Source organism: Neodiprion virginianus, chromosome 5 (genome assembly GCF_021901495.1).
Source record: "Neodiprion virginianus isolate iyNeoVirg1 chromosome 5, iyNeoVirg1.1, whole genome shotgun sequence".
Taxonomy (NCBI): domain Eukaryota; kingdom Metazoa; phylum Arthropoda; class Insecta; order Hymenoptera; family Diprionidae; genus Neodiprion; species Neodiprion virginianus.
In genome coordinates, this window is record NC_060881.1 from 24,676,294 (window position 1) to 24,698,995 (window position 22,702).

Here is a 22,702-nt window from a genome sequence, read left to right on the forward strand (position 1 = left end):
AAAAAATACTCGATCCGTCGATGATTAGTATGTTGTAAAAATACATGAAAACCTGATACAATCTCGGGGTTGAAAAATAAATACCTGAAATATAAAACGAGGGTTAAAAGTGACAGTGAAAAATGATGCATGGATATACTTAATACGTCAAGCAAATTATGGCGTTAGCTATGCTAAAAACAGTTTTTCAGGCTGGTGTGATACACTGACAAGGGTGAAACTCCCCAGCGTTACGTCACCCTCCGATTTTAATCAAACTTGACAGAAATTTAAAGGGGATGGAAACGCATTCGACCCGTGTTTTCTTATATTGGCGGAAAATCAGAGGTAGAGAATATAAAATATTAAATCGTGAAAATGGATTGCTTTCTTGCATCTATAACATTTCATCTTTTTCTTTATAAATCGTCGATACCGCGTAACTGAAAGATGTAATTTTTACCACGTGTTGGGGATGTAAATCTGACACTCTGACATCTCGTTTGCTACGTCTCAAGTTTTCGGTCGTTACCACCAATTGGGAAAAAAAAACGCCTTGGGACTTAAGAATCCAAAGTATTTTTTCGTTTCTGTCAAAAATATTGGACTTAGATACAGTGTGACGCAAAAGGAAAGAAATAACGAAGATGAATTGAGCCGGATTCTGCTGGGACAAGGTATGATTCACATTAGTGACACTGTGTTACTTTACTGCGTACATCCATCTGGATAAATTTTTAACACCTGATCGATACGTCTTCTCGCGAGAGTTACATATATAATGCAAATACAGATACAAATACACCCATAAATAATTCGAGTGACGGTTGCGACGTTAACACTGTGCTGAGAATTTTAAATTTTCAGATGAAAACACATTTGACTTTGAGATTCATTTTACCAAACATCGGAAGAAACGACGCGTTTTTTCGTGCTTTGCAGCCTGGTATTCAGAGAATTCTGTCGTTCTCGCTTGAAGAGTAAAATTTTCCCTCCATTAGAACAAAATTTTCATTTAAATAACGTATTGCGTTATGCTATTTAAAAAGTAACGCTTTACGCCTGAAGTCGTATAAAATATAGATCAACGACTTGAATATACGTTAGTTGAGATTAAAATTTCAAAACACATTTCATATTGAAACATTATTTTTATATGATATTATAGAATATTAACAATAAAATATGTATAAATTTCAAATTTAGATTAAGCTTAAGGTGGAATCGTGAATGAAACATTCAACGTGATTGAACTTTTCGGCGCATTCAATTCCTGCGTTGAATTACGTCAAAATTGGAAGAAAAAAAATAATAAAAAAAATGTCAAAGTGGGACTTTACAGCAAAGTTTCGAAAAGTAAAGTTCCGAGAAAGAAAATATACTGACACAGCGTAGTTTACTCAACGAGTGGGTGTAAAAAATCCAAAAAACTGAAAATCAGAATGACCTGGATTCCGAATGTAAAAAATATCAAGAATCCAAAAGAAAGAAAGATCAAAATAGTGAAATTACACGAAGCCAGAATTTCACAGAACTGAAAATTTTCAATCATTCAGAAATGCGATGTTTCGGATTTTAAAATTTTCTCATTTTCGCACTTTCGAATTTTGACTCGTCGAAGTTACGTCATTTCGGTATTTTGTCCTTTCCGTACTTTGAACTTTCTTAACTTCGAGCGATGAGTTTCGGACCATTCGAAACTTTGATGCATCGTCAAAGTTTGATCTCTTCACTATAAGTTTCACCGTCAAAAAATTCGGAATCTTACGCTTCCGGAACTTTTCAAATTCTGAATTCCAAACCCGACCCTTGTTTTATCAACCCAGCTGATTTAATTTCAGGCGTGATCAATACCTCTCGAGGATTGTGAATATTTTCAACGACACACGCTGTTGCATAAACAAAAAGAGAGAAACTGCTCTGCTTTCGCGGCGGGTTACGCCTGAAAATTGGCCGGAAGTTGTAAATTGAAATACCAACATCCCCGCGCTCTTTCTCCCCCCTTCCCAAAGTAAGGCCGTAAAAATAATTCTACACGAGCAGGATCATCCGGTAGAATACATTCCTGGAATTGCCTCCTTAGGGATGAGTATGTAGAATCTTTATTCCTATACATGTGTCTCCATACGTGCATGCATACATATTGTCTCCGCATTCCAAGCACACGCCTGTATGCTATGTAGGAATTCCAGAAAGTATCGTATAAGACTGACGACACTCGCGGATCCGGAATTCTTGACGACTTTTTATTACGCCTAAAATGCGCCGTAAGGAAAATATTTCAAAAAATCATCACTTCGCGATCAAACGTTTAATTTCACCCGAACTTTACTTTGATAATTTCAGTTGAAAATATTTTTTCCAGCATAACAAGCAGGTCAAAAATTTCAATGATATACCTAAGCGATTTTCTACTTGCACAAAAAGCGGTCTAATTAGTTTCTAATATAGTTTTTAATATGTAACTAGATACTGTCTAGTTTTTTTTTTTTTTTTGTTTGTATCGCTCTTTTTTTTAATACAGTTTTCATAGTTGATTTAACAGGGGTTTTTCTGCTAGATTCAATGATTCGCAAAAATGTTACTTTTATGGAAATTCGATGTAGATATTTTGCGTTTTTGGATCTTGATTCCTTTACGCGATATGATGTTGAAACTTTGATCGGAGACGCATTAAGATTTTTCTCTGATCTGAATCCCTTCGAGGTTCGTTTTTACGAGTGCAATATACGATTAAATAAATAAATAAATAAATATCTAAGCTCTACAGTCTCGTCTCGTTTTCTTCTATCCGAGCTAAAGTTACTCGGTCACGTGACGTCCGAATTTTTTTCTTCCAAAGGTAGAAATGTGATCTGTATATACGGATATATAAAGTATTTTTCGATAATCGTTCGACTGCCCTTGTCCTTTTTCTTTTTCTTTCATGTCCGAGGCACGATTCTGTACTTGGACGTATCTTCGAAGTCTTCAGCGTTCGACATTTGAAAACAAAGGAGAAACGGAATGGAATAAAAATTGCTTTAAGTGAAATATAGAAAATACGATCAGACTTGCGTCTCACGTAAAGTATTATAAAGTATTATTTGCAAGATATAGTGCAATACAACGAATATTAAAGTAGACCAAGGAGGTCTTTCACCTCTCATTGAGTGTAGCACAGAACTTTGTGACGGTACCTGAGCGAAATATGACGTGACTGTAAGCTGGACTTTTCTAGTTTTGCATGCACAGAGAATACAAGTATATGTACAGGCTTAAGAATCGATCTGACTGATCTACATTGAATTTTTTTTTCAAATTATTAGCTCGTATGGTGAATAATAAGTGAATCTATACGTGTCACTGCGTACGCATATCAATGAAAATTTTATTGTAAGCTCGAAACGAATTTTTTTTCATCGATATTGAAAGTCGTCGAAAGAGTTAAACTCGAAAAATTTTATGGTCCTCTTGATCGTTAATCACGAAATTTTATCATACGATTATTTGAATTTTTCAAATCTTGTACGATTTCTGAATTTCTGAATCTTGAATGTTTCGAGATGCAAATTTTTCACAACTTTTGAACCTCTTAATTCCTTAATTTAGAAGCCGATTAACTCATACCGCAATTCTAAAACGCTAGTCCTTTTTTTCTCGAATCTCGAATTCTTTTAACATTTAACGCAACGATAGCTGTTATAAGACCGAAGTCCTTTTGAACCCTGCAAGAAACAAGGTGCTCTATCTCTTCGCAATATAAAAACTCCTGACTCCAATTAAAAAGAAAAAAAAAAAAACAATTGCACTTTTTCCCATTTGTCCATGAAAAATACAACATTTACACTTATTTCCCTTAAAATTCGTTTCTTTTATGGTGTTAGGACCTTTTAGTTTGTAAGTTCAGCTCTGCGGTAGGTTATATTTGAGTCACGCGCATTCGGCTCAGCGTCGTAAAATATGACGCAGCTGATTGCACCAACGTCGAGTAAATCTGCATACTCCGGAATATCCCAAATTGCATATTCGTCGCGCGTGCCAGGCGCGTGAAAATGTGAATATCTTGGGATACTGGAAAGCCATATTCCCAGCACGTGAATGTTAATTCAAGTTAGGACAGTAAGAAGAGACAAATGCACCCGAAGTCGACGTAATATCGCTTTCAGAACCGAATTGAATTTTTTTTTTTTTCAACCATATTTCAATTCTGTATCTTTCAACCAAGATATCAGATTTCTTTCACAATTTTCCTAAACCTACATCAAAAGTTGTATGTACGAGTATACCCATTACGGTGGATACGTAATATTTTTCAACTTTACAACTTTGTATCAACCTTTAGCTGGAAACTTTATCTGGTATAACATTCTTGGCACCTTGAGGCCGTGCACCGAAACAACTTAATATTTTGACTTAAACTTTTTTTGGTGTATTCACTTGAAAGTTGGCCGCAACAATAATATTTAATTTTAAGGTGGTGAAAATTTTTTTATAAGGCAGAAACTTTCAAGTTACGAACATCTCGATTAAAAGCCCTTAGGTCACGAACGACCCCAAGATACCAGCTAAAGGTTAATAAGTGTCGATCTTATATTTCTTTTGTTTTTCATGACACTCCATACTATTCTAAAAATATGAGTATTCTTTTATAGAGATGAAACTTAATTTGAAAAAGACTGTAAAATTGTAAATGAGAACGAAAATTATACGCACATTTTTTCTACTGCACTTTTTCGACTAGAAAACATACTTAAACTTAGGTATTGGATTTTATAACAAAATCTGTCCGTAAGAAACTAAATCTAATAAGTAAAACTTACGTTACGAATTTTCCAAATTTATGTCTACTGAAATGGGCAAGTATTCTGACAGGGATTTGTGCTTGCGTTTTTTTTTTTTGAAGACGCGTTGGCATTTATTTCAAAAAAAAAATTCTTGCTAAAAATCAATCTCCTAGCCCGATTCTAATAGTTGTCACAATATTTATTATGTTTCAATTTTTTATTTACATTGCAATAATAAAAAAAAGCGCTAATGTAAAAAATCGAAATAAGTTACCGCAAGTTTCTCAAGCAAAATTAGTTTTTTTTAAATTACGCGATTTCAAAAATCATTCGCGAATTCCAGATCCCTTAGATTTTCCCTGTTTGTGGTAATCTTGAGATAATTACTCAAAAGGAAGCGCGTTCATTAGCATGCAATACTCATTGTGCAAATCATATTATAAAATATGCCGGTATTCCTCTTGTCATTCAGAATATCGATGTCCGAGTTTTAAGCTCTGTGTCTTACTCGGTAGTGATTTATAATAAAAGATTGGCGAGGTGCCAACAACGTGCGATAACATTTCTCTTTGATTTGCAATTAATAACGACGTCCACGAATTGCAAAATTCATATACTCGAAGTAACGTAACCAATTAAAATTAACCATTTTTACAACTAAATTCCATTGACCCAAACAAAATATTGGTTTGTGTATTACACATTTACCGAATAGTTGCGAGCTTGTAAAGCTTGTAACAAAAATGTCAAATAAAATTTAAAAATCAAACGTTCCGAGTAAGTAGAAAATGTTTGAAATATTTCATCGGTGGTTTGAATAAAGGCACCTAATCCTACCCTGTTATTCATCATCAATGTAATTCCGTGTCTACGTTGTTGCAGCGACGAAGCAGAGAGCTCTATACCTGAGATATTTCCCATCAGGGAAAGTGATTAAACGACGAAGTTGAAACACATATTGAAAACCGATTATAGAGGATCGCGCAGCACGGCGCGTATATAAAGCATTATATTCGGGGGTTAGGAGGGTATAACGTGATCGCGAACAAATGAAACGCCGTCGTCGAAGAGACGATCCCAGATTCGAGAAAAGAGGGGCTCAAAGATTTATCGAAATTCTTCCCCTTTTCACGTGACGCTCAGGCCGAAAAAGCAGGGGTAGCAATTTTACGAACAACTGTTTTCCGGAGTTTCGATGCGGACGAAATGATTCGCGCTCGTACAGTGGCATCCGGGAAACTTTTAATATGCCGCCCGTTTTGCAGAGGGAATCGTAGAGCGCGGAGCGAAATTCGCAGGACCACAGGATCGGAGGCGTAACGAACGGTTGATCCGAACGAGGAACGAGCTTCGATAATTTTCAAAACGTCTCTTCATTTCGCTCATCCCTTTGCAGGGGGGAAGAAGACTTTCGATGTTCGACCAAAATGGAAGGAAAGAAGAAGAAGAAGAGGAAAGAAATGAAAGAAGGAAGGGGAATAAGGGAGGAGAAAGAATTTCAAACCGGTTTCTTCCTCACCCCGCAGATTGGGGGGGAGGGCTGCCTCGGGACGAGGGTGGCGTCGGGGGGCAGATTGGTTGGCTGAAAGCGTCGACATCGTTCGTTCGTTCGTCCATTTTGAAACTGCGTTAGGTCGATAGCGTGGAATGCGAAATTCGAGGTATAACTTGTTCCTACGCACACCCGAGGTGACACGCGATAAGGTTAAACCGAGAAGAAATTAGGGATCGTGTGTCTGGAGAAAAAATATTTCGAAAGTAAGAATATTATAAGGCAATTTTCATAAGACTATGTTCAGAATTTTTACAGTGGTGAAAAGTAAATGTCTGATACGCGAATTTTGATTTCAACATTTTTTTTTTTGTCAACGCTGACCTATCTTGTAGAACAGTTATTGTACCGTCATGGCATGGAATTTTGTACAAAATTTTCGAGATACGAATTTACTGGTAATTGTTAAAACATTATTTATTGCCCAAACAACGCGCTTATGGCACTCAAAAGACTTGAACGATAATTCGATATTTCACAAATGTAATTGATAACTAAGTTCAATTTATTCAGATTTTCAATTTTGAATATGTTTTTCCACGGTGACGGGAGATCGTTTAAGTAGCGATCGAATCAATCAAATTTAATTTCCCATTCGAAACATTGAACTGACAATCATGTTTTATACTGCTTTGCGTATTCGTGATTCTTACGTTCACGACTGCACGTCTCTAATTCTCGAGTTTCTCAGTTTTTCTTATAAATCAAGTGAATTATGGAACGTACTGATCAAAGTACATGAACGGATCGTCCTCATCAGTCAAAAAGTATTCCGGTAATGGAGATTGAAAATATCCTTCTCTCTCTGCATCATTTTTCTTTATTAATATTACCTTGCCTTTTCCTCCTTCACTGGCAGGTCTCACCGCATCGTAATCGATGTAAAATTTTATAACAGATCTTTTCGTGGATCATTAGCACGAGGCGACTTTAACGCCGGAGTTATTACGGAAGCGGAAAAACGTGAGCGAGGTGAAATACGAAGCTGAGTATCAAGTTAAAGAGATCGGGCAGGAATGGCACGAAAATATAAATGTTACGTCTATCGTCCAGCCGTAAAGAAGCTCTTATCTAATATCGGATAACCTGACGTAATGCTGTGACGGTATCGTCAGCTTGTAACCTTCAAGTCGAACAAACATCTCGATTCTTGTATAACCGTGCCTGCAAAAATTTTTAGTACCAAGTAAAAATATAAACGTCAAGTACGATGTAATAATGTATTGATCAAATTTTACTGTTGACTGTTCGTTTGATTTATGCAGTTACGCCTCTCCTGGCAAATATTACGTGAAAAGTCGTAAGAAAAACTCTTCTATTCGACAGTCTGCTGCCGAATATGAAATTCGATCATTCGTATGCTGCACTGGGAGAATAAAATGCACCTTATTTACTGAGATGGTTATAAGAATCCGAATGTATTTGTTATTTGGTGTAAATCGTCGACAGCGGTTTTCTGGTTTAATAGCCAATTTTTTCCTCGATATGGGCAACGAATGGCCGAGATACGTGAGCTGCATTCCAGTGCTCGATTCATGGGAAAATATTCGACTTTTTACAACGAAATCCAATTCTTTTGACGTATTGTTTACTCACGTTATATTCGCAGGCATCGAATAACGATAGAAAAACAAAATTATACAATTTGTTCAAAACTTGTCCGATTGTACAATCAATTATAACGTTATACGTAACGATGATCGCTGTACAGCCGCGATTATTATCGCTTTGGGGTTGAAAATTTCCGTTTCGCACCAAGTGATTGGTTTCCATGGCTACCATTGCTCGCGTTAACGATGTGGGTCTCCTGTTCCAAAGCGTGGCTTGTGCGCGGTGTGGGTATGTACCTGATTGCAAGTAGAGCGCTCTAAAGCCGAGCGTAAACTGTTATTACTAGTAGTTGGCGGATGTAGCTTGCGGCGAAAGTCAACGAGGAAAGGCGTTGCACGCAGCCAGGCTTGCGGAACGCGAGTACATAAAAAAAAAAGCGCTTGATAAATTTTTCGTCGATTTAACCGGTGATTGAAATCGATATCGGCGGTGTGCAGCCGCTGTGCACAGGGTGGATTTCATTAACTGTGTAAACAACGCCCTGCATCACATCCAGCGACGTACACTTGCATTTAATCGATACTGCGGTCGTGAATTACGTTCCTTGTCACAGCCGCCCCCGAGTCCCTCATCCGCAAATGCTGCGAGGACGCTTCGCTACGCCGCTTAGACTTTCCACCGATATTGTATAACTATGTACGGACCCGTTTTGGCAAGCACCAAGCCATGTCGCTCCCCGAGGAAGGGGCGGTTAAAAGTTAATTAATCCCCAGCCTTCAATATGCCCGTGTTATGACGCCGCAAAGTAGATATACACAGCCGTTTCTGGATACAGGTTCCGTTACCGACCTTCAATTCACGATTAGCCAAGACACACACCCTTTGCTACAATATTCAAAGGTCAGAGAGCATCCCCACTCTGACTGACTGATTTTATCGATCACAGAATTATTTTTTTGGCCAGAAATGATTCAACGATCGATAAAACCGGTTTTGGATCAAAAATTCCGTTACCGACACTCAATTTAGCCAAGACACAAACCCTTTTCTAGAACATTCGAATGTAGAAGGGTGACCCCATTGCAACTGACTGACTTTCTCGGTCATCGGATCATTTTGTTGTCCAGAAATGATTGATAAAATCAAATAGTTAGGTTTCGTGTCTTGACTATATGAAGTGTCAGTAACAGAATCTGTACCCAGAACTCACTGTATATTTAATATACCCCGTAGCAAAAGGTAGTCGTACAATGAAGCACCAATTTTACAAGTCTTCATTGCCAGCAGCAAAGTACCTTCGCGGTGTCTCTGTTAACGTTAATTCATTTGTAAATGCAAATTTTTAGCGTTGAGATAGGCGAAAAAAAATTTCGATGCTTTTAGAGCTAATCCCGATTCCGCATTTAATTTATTCTTGTCAATAAAAAAGTAGGAATTCCAACGATTGTTTGGCATAAAAATTATTCCTGGCCTGACACTAGGGAACTGAACTGTTCTTTTTACAGCGAAAGTAACTCACAATTGAAAAATCTCTAAGCATACATGTATAATCGCTCTGATAATTTGCAAGAAGTCAAGCTTACCAATTCGCAGATAAAAATAAATTTTCGAGAAGCCGATAAGTGAGCTTTCGATTCAAATGGTATCAAGCTTTGACCCCCGAAATCTGAGATAAAGGGCGAGCGATTTGCTTCATTCAAATGTTCGAGGAATTGACTAAATTCGGATGTCAATTAGTAAGCCGAAAGAAATAAAAGCTGAAGCATTGTAGTTTTGCACATTGAGTTTCGATCGGCATATCGCTATCTGGTAGCGAATCGCTTCGATACTTTGGTTGTATCGTAAAAGAAGACATATTCCAAGCAGGTAGACCATTAAAATTTTATGTCGATATCGCATGACTGATTGGCTCTCGAGTGACGATAGTTAATCGAGGCCTCTCATAACGCCATTTTCACAAGTCTACGACTCAGCCATTTCAGGCTCAAATCGATGCTTTATTGTGCAAGAATAGTTCCCTTGTACCCATATTTTCGATAATAAGAAATCGGTCTAGCTCCTGTTATAATTTTAGCTAAAGATTTATCGTGCGAGTACAAACCACTTGACTCGGAAAGCAAACTGCTTCTCACTTATTTTGGTGAATTTCTCAGTGCGAACCTATTGGTTGGAAAAGTCGTGAACACTGTTGTGACTAAACGTCAGCTAAATTTTCCTGTCTCGGGTAGAAAGACATTTCATTTATTTACGATACGACAGTCTCGCGTGAGGACAACGTGCCGTGGGTGGCATACGTCGTGTAAGTCATGGAAAAGTTTATACCTCGCACAAAATGCTCGAAATGTGCACATTCGCTCTCACCGGGTGACAAGGAGTCTCTTTACGTCGTATTAATAATTATTTTCTGCTTCCGTTTTCCGACTGTACACAATTCCTCAGACAATTACGTTTCGAGCCTCTGAACGAAACGTGGTTAGTTTTTTTTGGATTTGGGTTACGGACCGATGTACTCGTCGTTAAAACTGTAAACGTTGTTAATTTTCACGATCGAGTCGAATGTCATAAAATTGGCGATCTCAAGTTGTAACAACAAGGGAAACTTATTTCACCACACCATTCAAGAAGATAAACTATTTCAGTATCGACAGCTGACAAGTTGGCTGTTACTCAAGCTAGAAGTGAAAAAATTGCTGTCACGTAAGCCCGTGTTGTAACCTATTGCATTGAGAAATAGTTATGGCTTCTGTAATGACGAGTAGGAGTAATTTCAAATTCATTCAGGACATGGATTTGGCCATTTGATGATGAGCTCCAAAATTCTTACTACGATCTATGTACTCTACTGTACGACGTGACCGACTTCAAAACCACATGGACGTTGTTTTACGATAAAACACTTGTACACATCGAATTAATAGTTAATTCTATTTTGACTACCAGGGAAACAGTTCCAAAGTGACATCCCATAGTCTGGAATTTGTGGCCAATTCCCCAGGAATTTCCCTTGAAACATGGCATTAAACCGAGATAGCGATGCTTACTCGAGATACGGCATTTACATTTAGAGGATATAAATCAAGCTTACAGTCTCGTACAAGAATACTTTTTTATTCAGACTGTCGATCGAACACTTCATCAACGACTGCGACGCCGAAAGTATTTCTCCCAACTTGACCTGACCTAGGGGTTAAGGTGCCTCGGGATTGCTCGCCTAGAGAAATGATAAAGAGAGACAAAAGCAGATCGTTTCGTCAAACGGAGGTAATAGTCCAGAGAGCGCACTTAACTGATTGAGGTTTTCGCGGCGGAAGTTGCGGCAGGAAAGACAGGATTCGAGGGTTATACCAAGGCTAAGGGTATCTGCTCCCGGCCTGAGCTTTGTCCGCGGCGCCACCAAAGACCTGGCAGTCACTCTCGGACCTTCTTCCTTCAGTATTCACGAAGCGTTGTCTACCGACGCTCTCCCGAGAAGCCGTCCATTTATCACCGCACCCCCTTTCTCAGGGGCTAATGTCATCGCACGTGGTTCTCCGCTGAACCTCTCCCCTGCACTACCTTTATTTCGCTTCTTTTCACCTTCGAGTCTCCCTTTTCATGACGCCTTATATCGTACAGCAAATTTTTAACCATTTCCGCCCACGCCGAGGGCCTTAAACGCGCTTTTTCACCCCCCAATATAGAGCGGTAAACTTTCTTTTCGCAATGTATCATGCAGATACAAGCTTGGAAAGCCGGTGTCGGTGTTATTTATGCACCGACAACCTTCTCCCGGAACTCTTCATCTCCAACTTCAAGACAGATTTCTGATTTTCAGAACAGTATTCGTGAGGAAACAAAACTATAGCCGTTCGTTTGAAATATATACCAATGGTTCACCATGCTCGTGGCGAACTGATGTGTGAAATCTCATGTTTCATAATCCACGAATTGTCAAGATTACGTAAGGATAAAGTTTCTTGATCATAGTGGAAGTTTGTATGGAAACTGACGAGTTTTGAGAAAATTTCCTTCACCCGAAACGAAAAACACGACAAATATCAATAACATTTTGAAAGCGTAGATGATAAGAGAATGCTTGTTTTTGAGAATGATTTCACTTCACGCGATTTGTTTACAATATTCCTGAAATTTCCTGGTAATATAGACATACAACAAGTATACAAAGTACAGTAACGCTCAAAATTAATATTCAACCAACTATAACCCCCTGAAAATTTATCTTTATCAGAGAGTAAACTTAATATCTTGTCATCGGTACATGCCCAGCTCTTAACATCTCTGGATGCTTTTGAACTTTATATATTAAACCGTTTTCAATGTCACCAGCTTTGGCTGACATGAAATATACTTGAGGCTTCATAAAAAATAACTTCAAAGGTTAGGTTGGACGAATATCTGCTATCGCGTAGACTTTACTTTCCATTACATGCCATAGATTGTCTAAATCAGGTGTACTTGTTGGAAATTGTAATGCGGTACTTCAAGCAAGAAGGTTGAGACTTCAACAATTCTTAAATTAAGGGTAGTTGAATTATCGACGAATCGCGGCCCTCGACGCCACTTAGCGGTCGCAATAGTGTTTAGAGACGCTACCTCCAGGTGGCGAAGCCTTCGCTCGCCGACGTTGGGTGAGCGTGTACCGCATGACCGAACAAAATACCAAAGTGAAATTTCAACTGGTTTGCGATTGTTTCATTGATAAAACATCGACCTACATTTTAGGGATGAATTTTTTAACCCGTCAATAAAAACACCAAATTTACTTCTGAACAAAGTTTCTCCACTGTTTTTCACATCTCTTAGATATATATTCTAGCTTGTGACCTATGGTGGCGCAGTAATCGTACTCGTCACGTGGTGTATAAGAAGTGAGACTCAAGACTCATGTTCCTCTTATAATTAAAGCAATATCGATCACGTCAAAAACTGACTGACAAGTGTCATGTCAAGATTGCACGATGAATTCCTGAAAAAATCACCAGATTGCGTGCTTCGATACAAAGGTTGCGAATACTCACTCGGAGGTTGCTTGGATGTCGAATTCCGGCCACGATGGCCTCCTGCGACAGAAAGTGAGCGGCGGACGGTCCGTCGGGGCGACGTTTCGTCTGAAGGAACCAACTCGTCGAGGAGATATGCTCCCTCCCACGGAGTTGGGATGCACGGTGAGTCCTGAGCCTGAAGTGCAATCCAGCGTTTGCCGACGCGTCGACAAAGAACGCGCGTGTGGCGAGGTGACCGTACCCGGGGGAGGAACGACCTGAAAGAGAGCCACTCTCTCAATTTTATCGGAAAAAGGACGCGAGGGATGAGAATCGAGTCCTTGTTCTCCGACGTGCGCTGTCTGAACAATTCGTAGTTGGGTCTAACCGCCAAGTTACCAATTGAGTGCCACTTGTTGCATAAGTGTATAACCATTACAGTGGTCCTTGAAAAGGTCAACTTTCAATTTCGACCGGCTCACCCCCGCCAAATTGGTACCAAATAATCCCAAAATACTTCTCTCGTTTTTTCACTTTTTATTCCAACGCTAATCCGTGCCCACAAGAGGTTAGATTTCTCCACTTGACCATTTCAGGAGCACAGGACTTGATAAAGGAGGGTTTCTTGGGTCGACGATTACGAATCTGAACTCAAAATTACAATATTCAAAATGGTGTATTCAATATAGCAAGATCAAGTGATTTTTGAGATTTTGACCAACCATGTTCGATCCGCTATTTTGAATTTTCAAACTTCGAGTTCAGTTTGGTAATCAGCGACCCAAGAACTCCCTGATACCAAATTTTATCGAAATCTGTTCGGTAGAATCGATATGCCTGTGAAAGGGTTAAATCGAGAACAGGTTAGAGTGGAGATGAAAATCTGAAAAAATCAGGTCATTATTTTTGAATTATTTCAAGCCAATTTGGGTGTTGAACTGGTCGAAATTAAAAAATTACCCTTTCCAGAACCACCCTGATAACCATGGTAAATAAAAGCTTGGGTTGAGTTGATCCCCATGGTCGAAGATTTTGAAATTTTAAGATCTTCGTGTATTGCTCTTCGTGTCACCAGAGTTGAAACTATTTCACAAATGACACAATTTATGTACTAATCTATTTAGAGCATTTTCTATTTTTTGTGTACTTAGACGTGAATTCGTATTTTAGTATGTCAAATTTAGTGATAATCGATACGAAATATCTCTTCCAATTCCGAAACACATGATGTGATTCTTAGTTTGAACCTGATGTTAATAAATTGACATTCACCCACTCAACTCGCTATCTTCGTCAACGTTTTCATTCTTTCATCATCTCGCACAAGAGTTTGAAAGTGTTGATAAAAAAAACTCCCACCTTCCCATAAAAAGCACTCAGGTGGCACAGCATGTGTAGGCGCCAATTTTTTTTTACGATGCTATAATCAGGATCCGCTGGGTGAAAAAATTCACCTATATCAGTCCGCCCACCCTCTAAAGTGAAACTGGAGCGGGAAGAGAGTGGAACTGATGCTAAGAATACAGAGTAATCTACCAACGCTCATCGCCTCGTTTAGAAAATTTCAATATTTTTTTGCGAGAGGTTAAGGAACGCCGTCAGGCGTAAAAAAGAAGGTGGAAGAGAAGAAAGAAAAAAAAAAAAACAGAAAGACAAGAATTTCGCAGCTTGGCTGCTCCGAAGCGTTTATCGTGAAGATGAAAATTTGAGAGGCTCCGCACCTCGCGAACTGGATATTGAAGTGGGCGGATATCCGGATTGCCAGAAGAGGCGAAGAGTAGTTCGAAGGTATACGAGTCACGGTAAGTGAAGTTGGAAGAGTAATAATATAAAAAAAAAAAAAGAAAAGAAAAAAAGAGAGAAAAAATAAAAAAGAAAGGAAAAGAAAAAGAAACAAGAGTGAAAAGAGAATAAAGAAACCGAATAGCGAAGAGGGCAAAGGGAAAAAAAGGCGTGCATGGCCTTGAAATAACGGGGGCGACGCGTTTTCCCTCACCTTTGGAAATCCATGGGGAATCGTCGGCTGAGTGACGGTGTTGGTGTTCGTGGTGGACGTGACGCAGCCCGTCGATCCACTTCGCCCAGGTCCACCACCCTGAGTGGAATCCTCGCGACTGAAGGAGAATCTCTTTGGGCTCAAGCTTAAGCTGGCGACGCTGTCGCTGACGTACTGCTGGAGCGAGTTGAAAAAGCTCATTTCGGAGCTTCCTTTTTTTCCTTTCTTCTTTAATTACCCTGTAGATTTTTTCCAAGCCTCTTCTTATTCCGTGCCTGATTTAGACCCGCGAGATTCAATTTACGCGGGTGAGCTTTTCGACGTGCATTCGTATTGCCTCTGACCGATTTCCGTTACATTTGCGTCATGTCAGTGGCTAGTATTTATCATCTCTGTTGAGCCGAGCCTCGACGTTTCCGTTTTATTCACAACTGTTTGATTGTCGTTGTCGTTTCAGTCGGTTTTAATTCTTTCATTTTTTCAATAATTCCTCCAGTGGTTAAGCTTGGGATTTATGATCAATTCGAGATAAAAATCGAGCCGGTCATTTTGCACAATGACATTTTTTCCTCGTCTTAAGCGTCGAATTTACGGTTATTAGCACGTGATTCAATTTGCCGTGAGTTTAATTTTTTTTAATTAATATTTTGCCGTTTAAGCTGTGTAAAAGTACAAACGCGTATAATGACTCCACAAATTTACGAAAAGTATTCTTCTTTTCTTTTACGATAAAAAAAATTTTCATTTAGAAATATAAAGGTATATAATATTATTTTTCCTCTTCGGCATCACCTTTTTGACGATGCATATATTATACAACACGATGTAAATTACACGATTATATTTGCTGCACACTATTACACAAGTATGTGATTGAAATAATTACGATTATTAACATTTTTTTTCATTACTACAGACCTTTAATCACGCTGAAAGATAATTTACTTTAAACAGATGCGTGCGTTTAACTGTATAATTGGATACGCGTAAGTCGATTTTACGGTCATTTTGATCAGTTACCGAATTCACCTTTGGCTCCGAACAACTGGACAACAATGAATGCCCGATCATCTGGAACAGACAAATATCATTTTAGAGCTGGAAAATAAAATTGTCATAATATAACGAATTAATTATGCATCTACTAGCATACATTCGATCAAGAATCGCATCAAAAGTGAACGAATTTGAACTGTGTTTCAGATATTTGAAACAACTGAATTTATAACATTCACATTTAGTTGCGTCAACGATACGAACTTCAACTTAGTCTTATCGTCTTCGTGCAATTATATTCAAGAGTTTTCTCAGGCAGATCAATTACGACTTAACGGTGCCCAAACATTTCTTCAGGCTAATTTGTTATGATTTATTAATACCCGAGAGTTCTCTCGAGTACTTAGGTCTTATAATTTATAAATCGCAAACATTTTTCAACCTGTTTGTACAACTACTTCTTCAGTAATTGTTGACTGCTTGTCAATATCAAGAAATTTGTTCCTTACAAATATCTTCCGTGTAACAATTCTTCAAGATTTTGGTCGTTGTTTGTTTGTTTTTTTTTTTATTATTATTATTATTTTCGGCAGTAGAATGAATAATTGCCGAATGAATCATATCGTCAACACATTTTCACAGAAAATGAAAAATATGAGAATAAGACAGATTTTGCATCCTCGAGCAAGAATATCATGTCTATGTATAGGAAAGATTTTTGTTGTCAATTAGTTTAAATAATTACAAACGCCAAGATTATCACGTCGTTATGAGTGAAAAAAAAACTTATTTCCAAGTGCTTCGCGTTTTTAGCTGGCGAGTAATCGAGTTAGGAAATGGAGTAAAATCGCCGTATGAAATGAACTTTGCTGTTGTTGTGAACGAGGTGAATAAAATCTCAACAACAACAACAAAACGAAAGCACTTGGAAAGAAAATAATAGGGAAACGTGAATCGTTGAGGCGTGAAAGAGACGGGAATCTGTTTGTTCTCTGCGGAGTAAAAAGAATAATTGCTTCCACCATTTAGAAAGCCCTGAAAAGCTCGGCTGACTTCGTGCGGTCGACCTGCACGAGTATTCACTCAGAAGTTACGCCAAGCAATTAGTGCCCGGGTTCTAATCTCTCTGTTAAATCATTTGAAAAGAAAAACTCGAGCTGAAAACGAAACTAAAAGGACAACCGTAAACTAAAAAAATTTCTACTACAGAAATGTAAATTTTTGGCAAAAAAAACTTTAAAAATTGCCGTCAAACTGAAGACGAATATTTTCATACGCGTATAAGTGAGAAAAAACAAATGATCAAAGGTTTAGAATTTCAGGATGAGCTTAACGTATATTTTCCTGTCGGAACGAAAATTTCCGAAATTTTTAAAGATTACAATCACAGTTTCGGTACTGTAAAAACTTCTTTGAAGTATCTGCAAACGTAATTAGATTCCGAGTTCCTCGGACCTCCAGACCTGACGGCTTTCAAAAGATTTGTACGAGATTTCGAAGACTTCCAAAGATTTCGTGAAATTTAAGCTCCGCAGTATTTGACGGTACCTCGTTAGATTTGAAAGCTTTTACTGTAGATGTTACAACGATTCTTAGGTCTTAACGCTACTTCACGATAATTCTGACGGTTGTCGTGGAAACGCGAAAATACTCCAAGGTTTTGACAAAAGTCGTATCGGAGATTGGTAGTGATCGACCAATTACGATTGAGAAATTATCCGTGTTATTAACACGAATTCTATGAAATATTCGCGCGCGATCGACCCAAACGATCGATAATACAAAGACGGTAATAAATCTCTTCATTATTTTCCTGAAATACCTTGGCATCCTTGAAATTGAATAAAAGGCGACACACGTCACATGGATGTGAGGTGACACTAACGAAAAGGGGCATTATAGGTGTTGAAAGAGTGCGAGATCGAAGGGGTTTGCCGGGAGTAAGCAGACGGGGAACAAATTAGTTTCCGAACAAATATTGACTGGTCGACAAGCCCGGGTAACTTAGTTGCCGGGTTTACTAGTACTCTCCTTTGGGTGAACCACCTTTCCTCCCTTTCTCTGCTCTCAGACATCGCACTTATATGCTCGTAGGTGGGAACCGCAACGAGACTTCAAAGTCTGAAGCGGCACGAGAGACGCCCTCCGGCTTCTCCTGCACTCCAGCTTTTGAAAACCACCCGTGTAAACACCCTGCGACAAATTCTAGAGGACATTCTACGAGGTTTAATACGAGTCACGTGTTGCATCGAATGAGGAGAAACCAATTAGACGGCTGAAACAAAAAAAAAAGGGTGGGGTGGAAAAGATGGGAAAGACGACCATAAAGTCGACGAGACGAAATCCCGAAAGTCAAATTAACGACGGTTTGAAACTTGGAAGGATCGCGAATACGGAAATTTCACTTTTAAGGAAATAAAAATTGACAACGCAAAAAATTTATGATTAATTTATAAAAAAAATTTCTTTTTGAGAACAGGCAAGAATACGAAGTTAAATTGCGAAAATTCCGAACAATCGAAAAGTCGACTTTTCAAATGTCGGACTCCTGTCTTTTGCGACAATTTACTAGTCTGAGTTTGTCAATAACGACTGAACAAAGACTCGAAAGGTTAAAAATCCTGAAACCATCTGAGCAGAATGGACAGAATATCGGAAGGCTGCAAAACTTCAGAAATTAATTTATTCTCTCCAACGATACCGAAACGTTTCTGCATAATGAATATTCGCTACACCTCAAACTCGTAATATTCTCCCAATATAAACTCTTACGCCTGAATTTTTTATACTTCGTCTGTCAAAACATTCAATTATGCTAAAAGTTCACGTTCCTGAGCTTGTGCATCAATTCCGTATCATCATTACCGTCTGAATTTTGCCAAAATTGAAATTCCTACTATTATTTCAAAGGAGTTTCGAGGGTGTTTCGGCTTCTCAGATATATTCCCTTCTCTGAATAAAATATGTCAACATAATCACTCAAATTCTAAAAATTTCACATTTTCATTACGAGACATCTCTGCTCCTAAATTCCGACGACTATTTATAATGGATTTTGAATTATTGGATTTAGAATGGATTTGCGTATTTATAATGGAGTAAAAGAAAAAAAAAAAAACACAGGGTTCATCGTCGGACCGACGGTGAATAATCGCGGCGGTGAAACGTATCCGTCCGTGTCGAAAAACAGCGGTCAAAAATAACGAGTGTATAAAAATATGCGAACCCTTTTGTTCGCCGAGCAGTGATACGTGGCATAACACCTGTGAATTTTTATCAGCGATAAAGCGAAAATCCCACATCCATCCTCGTTTCGAGGGTCGAATCTGACACCGAACAAAATCGTCGTGTGAAAAATTGATACGAAAAAAGGGTAACAAAAAAAAAAAAAAAAATAAACACCCCACAGTCCCGTCCTTCATTTCCGAGCTTATTCAAAAGTCTGCAGGAATCGGTTCGTTGCTTTTCACCGCGGGTGCAGCAGCCGACTTTCATCCGGTGTTGCGCAGTTTTTTTTTATTTTCATTTTTCTCTTCTCCGTTTTCCCGGTTCTCGGATCGTCGATTCGCGGCTGGATTACTCGGCTCGTTCGAAAGTTCGAACCTCTGCAGCAGTCCAAAGCCAACGAAAATGCTTCGGGAAACGTACGGAAGACGGTGGAACTCGAATAAACTGGCAAGGATTACGCTCACGCTTCGTGGGAAAAACCTTATTTGCAAATAGCTGTTTCTCGCTTCCTGCATTTTGCGAGGCGAGCGAAATAAGACGAAACATCTTCACGCCGTTTTTCTACGGAATCCCCTGTTTATTTCCTACAAAATACGGAAATTTTTCTGCCTTCTATCATTTTCCAGGTAATCGATGACTTGGAGATTTTTTTTTTTCCCTCGATTTGCAAACATTTTACGCGTATAATTAGGAGCATTTCACTAGGGATGTTTTATTTCGTTGCGTTAAAATTGTTTTAAATGTATTATAAGGTTTTTTTATATTTTAAATCGAACTTTGATATCGGTGCCGAAAAATATGTATATAAAAGTTGCTAATTTCATACGTACCAGTAGTTTCGAAATTCAACATTCAGTGACAGAATTTGAATTTGCAAAAAATCAAAAGAAAAAATTTCAGTACGAGATACAGAATTCAATTCTCGAACACTTTCATAATTCATCGAAATAATTGAATGCGAAGATCTTCTAAACATTTGCAAATTTAAGAATTTAGGCTATAAATCAAACCGATTTTCAAACTTGTTTTTTGCGGGTATTAGAAAGATAAGACCAAATTTTTACGCACAGTTAGTACAAGGCTTTATGGTTTTCAGGTTATTCTAAATTGAAAAATATCAATTGACAAAAAATTGTAACTATGTTTTTCAAAACAGCGTGGATCGATCTCAAAATCTATTCGTACGGTTGTCTTGAAGTTCAAGTAAATCTTTGATTATAACATTTTCCATGAAATGACCGGATCATTTGGAAAAATTTTCATTCATTTTGCAATTCGATTACCGTCGAAAATAAGAATTTTTCTATCACCGCGTGACCATTTTAACAGTAATCAAACTTTTTCAAAAGTATTCGGCAATTTTCTAGATAATGGTATAATTAAGGATCTGTCCAAATTTCAAGACAATCGGACGAATAGATTTTCGGATTCGCTTCACACCGTTTTGAAAAACAGTTCATTGTCACTTGACATGTTCCAATAAAAAAAAACTAATTTCCTGAAACCTTTTACTTAACTGTGTGTTAATGTATGTTAAAACCCAAAACTTGCACTTCTAAACCTACGTCAAAAAAAGTATTGAAAATCAAAGTCTATTTTCCCGCTGCAAGCTGAAAGTATTGAAATGTTTTTGTCGTAGCTGTGATACTTAATTTCCTGATGTCCGTCGGCACTTGTAAGAACTCCGAGAGATAAAAAAAGAATGATAAAAAAAGATGTATTTCACACCGCACAGGTTCAACAAAAAGGTTCTGACAACCAGACCGAGTTTCAAAATCAGTCGAATCGAATTCCGCACCGCCGCCTCAATTTTCTCTTCTTTCCAATTACCCCTCGCAATATTGAACTCTTATACCGGCGATTGTCGTTCCCCAAACTCAATTATCACTTCCTTACAATTAGTTTCGTCTCTCCATCGAGATTGGCTTTCGTGCTCCTCCTTTCCGTTTTCCGCACCAGGAGCTTTGGCTCCTTGGGTTCAATTTCTTTCTCTTCGGTTAGAAAACAGCACAGCGAAGATCCAAGGAACACGCAATGATCAAAGTTACCGAATCGGTCGATAAATCAGTAATAAATAAGCTTCCATATTTATTGCTGTTCTTTTTTCCTTCCCACGTTCTTATCAAAAATTGAAAAATGGAGTAAACAATTATCTTGATTTTGAAAACTAATTTTTATCACCCGCCGCATATTTTCAAAAAATTATTCGACCGATTGGTACGGAAATTTGGTAACGTGTTGAGGTATATTGATGAAAAAATTTTGAACTTCTGGAACTGAAAATTTCAATCAACGACGAGTCATTGAATTTCAGAAAAAATATTAATTTAACCTACCAAATATTCGCCCATATTTTTTATGACCATAATTTGTAACGAGGAAATATCTCAGCTGACTTAGAATTGGAAGAGTTATGAAAGGGTTGGATTGGAAATAGAACGACATTCATTGATTTATATTTTAATTGTATTTGTGTTTTAAAAATTGTCACGATTCTCGTTAAATTTTGAAATATATATATATATATACATGCATGTAATACGTTATATATATAATAATTGTTTCTATCATCATAACCGATCCAGATTCGGATGTTATTTGCAACAATTGACTCTGAACTGCGATTTTGAAATTCTTTGAAAATCAGGGATGAATTATTCCTGGATTTTCTTAAACATTTCATCGCGATCACGTGCTGTTTACATCGTCAAATGTAAGAATATATAACCTACATATCGGGTTCAAATTTCTCCCGAATATTTAATACCCTTCATCGACTCGGTCTCGTTTACCTTGCCGTATGCGATGGGATTACAAACTTCGCTGGAACTTTCGAACGACTCCCTCAATTAACTTCATCGTTTAAGAAGCTCGAAATAAATACTTCCACTTAACAACTGTCGTAATTTTTACACGTAACGATTAATATGAGCACTTTTATTTCCACTCTTATTTCTAATTTGATAACTGTATTTTTTCGTAAATCTCTTACTTACTTTCTGGTACAATTGTTGTCAAAAATGTAAAACGATATACTGAATTTTCACGAACACTGCCTCGTTATTTATAAATGATTAGTTAGATTCTTTATATTTTACTAACACTGGAAATATTTTCCATTCAATGTTTCTTCTTCTGGCAGAATAGAGAAATCAAGTTGACGGTCAAATCGCTGTACGTTTTACTACTCAGAAAACTTCAATTTCTGTGCATCGAAAAAGTATGAAAAATCAACTAAATACAAAAAAACAAGAAAGAGATTAAATATAAATCTGTGAATCTTATGATGTCAAATAATTTCAGTCCACTGTCGAATAAACAACAAGAATATAGCGCAATGGATAACTTATTTTGCCAGGATCAATTCTTTGATGGTAAATAACGTAAAAATATAATTGAGAAAAGTTATGAATACTGATTCTTCAGTTTCATAAATTGAACGTTTGAAAGGGAAGTAAAAGAACAGTACAATATACGAGAGGAGAAGTGAAAAACAAAACAAAAAAATAATCTTATACATCCGCTTATGAAATAAATTTCTCTAGACTTTGCAGAGCTGGAAATTACATTGTGGATTAATAACTGCCTCAAAGAATATTAAAATAGAGTGAAAAATAATTCGAATAAAAATGCTATGAGAAATGTAATCTTT

The 22,702-nt window shown here is 37.8% G+C and overlaps 1 protein-coding gene across 4 annotated transcripts in view; it reads right to left on the reverse strand.

Annotated features, from left to right (window-relative positions):
- LOC124304833 (BAI1-associated protein 3) overlaps positions 1-22,702 on the reverse strand; it is a 112,039-nt gene that overhangs the window by 61,510 nt on the left and 27,827 nt on the right. For 3 of the 4 annotated variants that reach the window (XM_046763521.1, XM_046763520.1, XM_046763517.1), the window contains exons 2-3: positions 14,827-15,897; positions 12,867-13,108 (exon numbers count right to left, since the gene is read on the reverse strand). In XM_046763521.1, the coding sequence (XP_046619477.1) occupies positions 12,867-13,108; positions 14,827-15,027 (443 nt within the window). In that variant the 5' untranslated portion in view covers positions 15,028-15,897. Of the gene's footprint in view, positions 1-12,866; positions 13,109-14,826; positions 15,898-20,946; positions 20,965-22,702 lie in introns of those variants that run through there. The other variant, XM_046763519.1, reaches the window with a different exon arrangement.